Below are 7,964 nucleotides of genomic sequence, written 5' to 3' on the forward strand. Positions count from 1 at the left end.
TTCATCAAGCTCATGCAGACGTCTGCAAGAAATTGCTCATAAAGAACTTATACGGACTCAAAGGACTGAATATCCTGTGTCTTTGCTGTGTTGTAAATCTGAGATACATCTTTGTGATTAAACTAATCCTCTTTTCTTTTCTTCCTCAAACAGGCATGATAACTGACCTCTTCATAGATAAATTCAAATTCAAAGGCACCAACGTGAAAACAAAGGTTCCCCTTTTGCTGGAGATTTTAGATAATTATGATCCTAAAAGTCTAACGGCTTTTTTTAATTCAGCCTAGAGAAAATACTCAAAGCTTGTTTAAAAAGCAGTATAATTTCCTAGCCATGAATGTTTTATAGTGGTGAAATGTTATGATTTGAAGCAGTAGCAGAACAGACATTGTTTTCTTGATGGGAAGAATGAATGATCATGCTATTACAAAGGTGTTTAAAGGACGAGTTTCTGTCAGTTTCCCGTCTTGATTTCAGCAGATGATCTGCGGAAATCCTGGATATGTGGTTAAAAACTGTCTTAAATGCTATTGCATTAAATTTCTAAAATAGTCCCCCAGCTTTGAGCATGAGTAGGAGAACTGTTGTGATATGACTCCTTAATATCCAGCAAAATAAATAAGGTGGTGTAATGTGTTGTAATTACTGGTATGAGTCTGCACATTTTTAAAATAGTAGTTGAGAAATAATTTTAGAAGTTTTTTTGGAGTTTTGAAACAACTGGCAAAAACCACATTCTTTTACAGTTATCCAGAATGGAGGAATGCCCATTAAGCCCTTACACCCACATACACATTCTGCCGATATGCAAACCTGAAGTTAGATTCACAGTTCATGCAGCATTTGTTCGGATTTTCAGAAATTGCCATTCAAAGTCAGCGTCCATTTTGAAATAGACTGTAGAATCCAGCAAACTGGAATTTGACAGCAGGGTATCCCACCTGATTTCTTTTTAAATATAATTTGCTTACCTATACATTTATAATTTTGTTAAAGCGATATATGGTTGTCTTTTGGTAATAATTGGCGAAGCGTAATTTTCTTAATCTTTTTTCTGAACAGCATTATTGCTTGTATCTGTCATCATAAAATATCTGGTTAGCCTAGAGACCCTTTTTTATGGTACCATGTTGAGCCCTAGGATCCTAGAACAGCAGTTTCCATCTACACTATTTTGAAATGCACTCAATTTTTGATATACTGGGTTAAAATAAAATACACACTCGTTAATGTTACATACATAAAATAATCATGTAAATTCTTAAAAGACTCTACAATTCCCTAAATGCATTTATGCATTCTTATTACAGTAACATCAGCTTTTGAAAATCTTCTAATGTTATTGTTCATTCCGTTCTCAAAATTTGTTAAATTTCCAGAGCTAAAATTTTACCTACTAACTTTGTAACTGATGAACGTGTGAAAGGAATAGTCTTTTTATGTGGCAAATACAATCCATCACATCTCTCCAATAGCATCATATTGAAGCAGATGTTTGAAGTGTTTTCTAGCTTTTGTTCTTTTGTTTCACTGTTAGTGAAGTAGATGTAGTGATTGTATTGTAAATAGAATGGATTGTAAATATGGTGGTGCTAAAAAATCAAGAATATTACATTTGAATATGTTCATTAAATCTCCGAAGCAGCAATTAATCATTTTGGTACACTTTTCTGTTTAAAAACATTACGAAAGTTTGATGTATGTAAAACGTATGGACTTTCATAAAGTAAACCATCTGTCACATCTCTTTTTAAACTGTCGGCAGCCTTTAAAACTGTGACCATATCAGATTCCTCCAATGATTCTCCATCATTATGCAGCTGTCACACGACACCAGGTTATTGCCCAACAAGTTCCTGTAAAATCATATGCTTTCAGAGCGCTGCTACTTCGTCAGGTGACTTCTGACTTTGTGCACTCTAATCCAAAACTGGCATCTCCACATCATGGTTATACAGCTGAATGGTGCTGTGGCATTGAGTTGAATTCTTATCTGTCCATCTAGCCAGAGAATTGTCTTCAATGATTTTACCTCTTGCTCCTGTACTGTTGCCTCTAGTGACCCCAAGGACAAAACCAAGAATAGATCATGTTTCTCATTTTCAAACTGTCCCTAGGCAACAATCTGAAAATGAAATGTCCATTTTCACATTTTTAAAAAATTCATTCATTGGATGACAGTTTGCTAGCTCAGCCAGCATTTATTGCCCTTCCCAGTTGCCCAGAGGGCAGTCAAGAGTCAACCATGTTGCTGTGGGCCGTATCAAATTCCACCATATGCCGTGGCAGGAATTGAAATAGGTCCCCAGAATATTAGCCGTGCTGCTAGATTTACAGTCCACCAATAATACCGTTTGGCTATTGCCTCCCTTAAAGTCACTTCACCCAAAAGCTTGTGATTTCAAATAACCCTGTTAGACTACAGCTGGTGTTGTGTGACTTCTGACTTTGTCCACCCTAGTCCAACACTGGCACCTCCACATTATGGTATTTCAAGCAACCCTGATTTTTATCACACCACCATTGGTGACTGTGCTCTAAGCAGCCAAAGCCTAAACTCTGGAATTCTTTCCCTAAACCTTTCTATATCCTTTTCCTCCTTTTAAGATGCTCCTTCATGTCACATTTTAGATTGATGTCCTGTCATATGTAAACTGGTCTTTTATTCCTTTTTCAACACCGATGTATTTAGGGGATGGGATGGGTGAATCCATCAAGATATTCCTTAAAACCTATCTCTTTAATAAAAATATCCTAATTTCTCCTATGACTGTGTTAAATATTATCCATAATACACTTCAAATTACCTCAGAAAGTTTAATATTTTAAAGACATTGTATAAATAGATTTTGGTGTTATTTGATCAATAAAATACCATTTGAAGAACACCATGATCAAATTATGGAAGATGAACTGTCGTATGGGTAATTGTCCAAATATTTCTTGAACATAACCATCTCAAACATTCTTGTGTTTCTCTCGTCACTGGATATTGAACATAACCATCTCAAACATTCTTGTATCAGAGATAATGGGAACTGCAGATGCCGGAGATTCCAAGATAATAAAATGTGAGGCTGGATGAACACAGCAGGCCAAGCAGCATCCCAGGAGCACAAAAGCTGACGTTTTGGGCCTAGACCCTTCATCAGAGAGGGGGATGGGGGGAGGGAACTGGAATAAATAGGGAGAGAGGGGGAGGCGGACCGAAGATGGAGAGAAAAGAAGATAGGTGGAGAGAGTGTAGGTGGGGAGGTAGGGAGGGGATAGGTCAGTCCAGGGAAGACGGACAGGTCAAGGAGGTGGGATGAGGTTAGTAGGTAGCTGGGGGTGCGGCTTGGGGTGGGAGGAAGGGATGGGTGAGAGGAAGAACCGGTTAGGGAGGCAGAGACAGGTTGGACTGGTTTTGGGATGCAGTGGGTGGGGGGGAAGAGCTGGGCTGGTTGTGTGGTGCAGTGGGGGGAGGGGATGAACTGGGCTGGTTTAGGGATGCAGTAGGGGAAGGGGAGATTTTGAAACTGGTGAAGTCCACATTGATACCATATGGCTGCAGGGTTCCCAGGCGGAATATGAGTTGCTGTTCCTGCAACCTTCGGGTGGCATCATTGTGGCAGTGCAGGAGGCCCATGATGGACATGTCATCAAGAGAATGGGAGGGGGAGTGGAAATGGTTTGCGACTGGGAGGTGCAGTTGTTTGTTGCGAACTGAGCGGAGGTGTTCTGCAAAGCGGTCCCCAAGCCTCCGCTTGGTTTCCCCAATGTAGTGTACCCGGTGTGGCTTCCTCTACATTGGGGAAACCAAGCGGAGGCTTGGGGACCGCTTTGCAGAACACCTCCGCTCAGTTCGCAACAAACAACTGCACCTCCCAGTCGCAAACCATTTCCACTCCCCCTCCCATTCTCTTGATGACATGTCCATCATGGGCCTCCTGCACTGCCACAATGATGCCACCCGAAGGTTGCAGGAACAGCAACTCATATTCCGCCTGGGAACCCTGCAGCCATATGGTATCAATGTGGACTTCACCAGTTTCAAAATCTCCCCTTCCCCTACTGCATCCCTAAACCAGCCCAGTTCATCCCCTCCCCCCACTGCACCACACAACCAGCCCAGCTCTTGCCCCCCACCCACTGCATCCCAAAACCAGTCCAACCTGTCTCTGCCTCCCTAACCGGTTCTTCCTCTCACCCATCCCTTCCTCCCACCCCAAGCCGCACCCCCATCTACCTACTAACCTCATCCCACCTCCTTGACCTGTCCGTCTTCCCTGGACTGACCTATCCCCTCCCTACCTCCCCACCTACACTCTCTCCACCTATCTTCTTTACTCTCCATCTTCGGTCCGCCTCCCCCTCTCTCCCTATTTATTCCAGTTCCCTCCCCCCATCCCCCTCTCTGATGAAGGGTCTAGGCCCGAAACGTCAGCTTTTGTGCTCCTGGGTTGCTGCTTGGCCTGCTGTGTTCATCCAGCCTCACATTTTATTATCTTCAAACATTCTTGTGTTTCTCTCGTCACTGGATATCGAATTATGTGTTTGTTGACATTTCAACTTAACGTCACTGCCTCATGATATGCTTGTCATGACTCACCTGGGCAGTGCACTGGAAATCAAACCCCACTATTCCCAAAGTCATCACAGATGTGAATATTCCATTAAACTATTGAATTACTCAATTCTACCCAACCATCTTAATTCAGGTTGAAATAATATGCACCCTGTGTTTTTTTTTAAAAATTATGTTAACTATTGTAATCAAATTTTTTAATCAACAGTCAGAAAAGTGTGAATTGCTAATTTAATACTCTATAACATAAAATTCCTAACCACCTATGAACAAATGCACAAAGAGATGAGACAAATATTATGAATGATGAGGGGAACAAAATCAGAAAAGCACAGTTCTGGCTCTAGTCCAGATCGTAGCCATCAATGAATTTTTACATTCAGCTTTATTTGACTCCTCTGATCTTTTAATGATGCAAAGTGTACACACACCAGTTCTCAATCTTTCATTCACTGAAGAGTGAGTGGATATGTGCATGTGGAGCCCGTAGAGAGAGAGAGAGGGGGAAAACAACTAGGCAGACAAAGGGATGGTCAATAGTAAGAAAAGCTGCCAAAGAATAGATAAAAATGGTAGACTGTGCTGAAGCCAGCCTGTGTCAGGACAGGGTTTGGAGTATGAAAGTAGTTAAAGGATAGGGAAGGTGGTGTTCAGGCTGTAAAATTAATGAACTCTATATTGGATCCTGAAGACTGTAGGATCCACAAGCGGAAAATGAGATGCTGTTCCTCCAACTTGTGCAGAGTCATGCTGAAGAATTGCTGCACGCCTGCTTGAGAAATGTTGGCCAATGAACACGGTGATGTGTTGAAATGGCAGGCAACAAGTTAGGGTCATTTTTTATGGATAGAATGTACATGTTCTGTAAAGTAGTCACCCAGTCTGCATTTCATCTCACCAATGTACAGGAAACTGTATGGTGAGCAGTGAATACAGCAGGCTAGATTGAGTGAAGTTCATATAATTGTTGCTTCACCTGGAAGGTTTTGTCTGGAGCTTTGGACAGTGATGAGTGAGGAGGTAAAACAATTTCTATGTTTAGTCACAAAAGGAAAATGGGTGCAGTCACACATGGAGTGGGCAGAGACTTTGTTACTCTTCCAATATTTCAACATGGGCTGCAGTTCTGAGTGATGGGAGGACCAACAAGTTGGTTTAAGTAGGTGTTGGAAGGGGACTGTATACACATCATGTGGAGTGGGCCATATTGAAATGCAGCTTAATTCATCAACAGAAAAGGGTTCTATTCCATTAAGTGACGTGATCAGTGGTATCATTTCTTAGAAGATTGACAGGTATCCTGGGAGCTGTCTTGATACCTATATCTTTGAGAACTCTCATGTTCCTGCTGTGTTTGAGGCTAGGTACTTCACAATTTTTGGGGATGTTGTGGAGGGAGTGTGGTCAAGGGGGTACCCTCTGCAACCGTGGCTTACAACTCCACTATTCAACCCTAACTGACCTGCAGCACAGATAAAATGCAGATCATTCTTCAATCAGTCCATTGTGCAGCAAATGACAGGCCTGCTGGAAAAGAGACTCAACCACTTGGACCAATCTTGGGGACCTTAGATCACATGTCAGAATGTGCTGCATAATCCTAGCATGCTCTACTTTGTATGATTGCAGCAGGTAAAGAGGGAATATGATGAAGGCTGATTACATGGATAGACGGAGCAGTCTTCAAAGAGTTTTGAGAAGATTTGTAGCTCAGGTTGAGGTTCTGGATGTGAGTTTGCTCGCTGAGCTGGAAGGTTCGTTTTCAGATGTTTCATCACCTTTTTTTTATTTGAAAAAATATACTTTATTCGTAAGATGTACAAAAAATAAAACATATTTACACACTTACCCAGTTATGCAAGCCGCTCCGGGTTACCCAGGGGATACATACACCAGCTAAAGGGGAAAAAAAAACAAAGAAGGAAAAAAAAAGCAAAGAAAACACCCCGGCAGTCGTCACCCCGCACAGTCCCAGTTGGCCCCCTGACCAGTTTGGGAAGGCGCCAGCTGGGCCCAGTTACCAGATAGGGCCCTTTTTCCTATTCTGGATGAGGGGGTTCATACGGTGGTCTTTCCCCACCGCGCCTTGGGGGTGGCTGCCCCAAGCTTTAGCGCATCCCTCAGCACGTAGTCCTGGACCTTGGAGTGCGCCAGTCTGCAACACTCGGTCGGGGTCAGTTCTGATCTACGCACAGCTTGATGCAGCCGCACACAAAGGTAGCCGTCAGGGCGAGGGTGGCGTTCGGTACGCCCTTTCCCCCATTTTCCAGGTCTTTGTACATAGTGTCCCTGTGGACCTGGTCCATCCTCGACCCCCAAATGAAGTGGAAGATGGCCCGGGTGACTGCAGCAGCGCAGGTCCAGGGAATAGGCCAGGCCTGCGCCACATACAACAGTACCGAAAGCCCCTCGCACCTGACAACCAGGTTCTTACCCGCGATGGAGAGGGACCGGAGCGTCCACCTGCCCAGCTTCTGCTTCAATTTGGTGATACGCTCCTCCCAAGTCTTAGTGCATGCCCTAGCTCCACCAAACCAAACACCCAGCACCTTCAGGTAGTCTGTCCTGACGGTGAAGGGGACGAAGGAGCGGTCATCCCAGTTCCCGAAGAACACGACCTCGCTCTTACCCCTATTGACTTTGGCACCCGAGGCCAGTTCAAACTGGCCGCAGATGTCCAACAGTCTACTCACCGACCGACGATCGGTGCAGAAGACGGCGACGTCGTCCATGTACAGGGAGGTCTTGACCTGAAGGCCTCCGCTGCCTGGGATAGTCACACCCTTCAAGCTCACGTCCTTCCTGATGGATGCGGCGATGGGCTCCACACAGCACACGAACAAGACAGGAGAGAGCGGGCAGCCCTGCCTGACTCCAGATCTAACAGGAAAACTGTCTGATTCCCACCCGTTGATCGAGACTGCGCTAACGATGTTGGTGTAGAGCAGCCGGATCCAATTGCGGATGCCCTCCCCAAACCCCAATTTGGAGAGGACGTCCCTCATGTAAGCATGAGAGACCCTGTCGAAGGCCTTCTCCTGGTCCAGGCTGACGAGGCAGGTGTCCACCCGCCTGTCCTGTACGTAGGCGATCATATCCCTGATGAGCGCGAGGCTCTCAGCGATCTTCCTGCCCGGCACAGCACAGGTTTGGTCGGGGTGAATCACTGACTCCAGGACAGACCTGACCCGGTTGGCTATGACCTTGGCCAGGATTTTGTAGTCCACGTTCAAAAGTGAAATGGGACGCCAATTCTTAATTTCTTCCCTTTTCCCCCTTCCTCTTGCAAATGAGGGTGATGATGCCCTTCCTCACGGACTTGCACATTTCCCCTGCCCGAAGCGCACTGTCGTACACCTCCAGCAGGTCCTGGCCGACCAGGCCCCACAGAGCGGAA

The 7,964-nt window shown here is 44.6% G+C and overlaps 1 protein-coding gene across 4 annotated transcripts in view; it reads left to right on the forward strand.

Moving 5' to 3' along the window:
- bbs7 (Bardet-Biedl syndrome 7) overlaps window positions 1–2,788 on the forward strand; it is a 48,751-nt gene extending 45,963 nt beyond the window's left edge. For 2 of the 4 annotated variants that reach the window (XM_048534526.2, XM_048534516.2), the window contains exon 19: window positions 154–2,787. In XM_048534526.2, the coding sequence (XP_048390483.1) occupies window positions 154–287 (134 nt within the window). In that variant the 3' untranslated portion in view covers window positions 288–2,787. Of the gene's footprint in view, window positions 1–153 lie in introns of all 4 variants that reach the window. The other 2 variants (XM_048534537.2, XM_048534506.2) reach the window with 2 other exon arrangements.
- Window positions 2,789–7,964: the final 5,176 nt, after the last annotated feature.

This window comes from Stegostoma tigrinum, chromosome 1, assembly GCF_030684315.1.
Source record: "Stegostoma tigrinum isolate sSteTig4 chromosome 1, sSteTig4.hap1, whole genome shotgun sequence".
Lineage (NCBI taxonomy): Eukaryota > Metazoa > Chordata > Chondrichthyes > Orectolobiformes > Stegostomatidae > Stegostoma > Stegostoma tigrinum.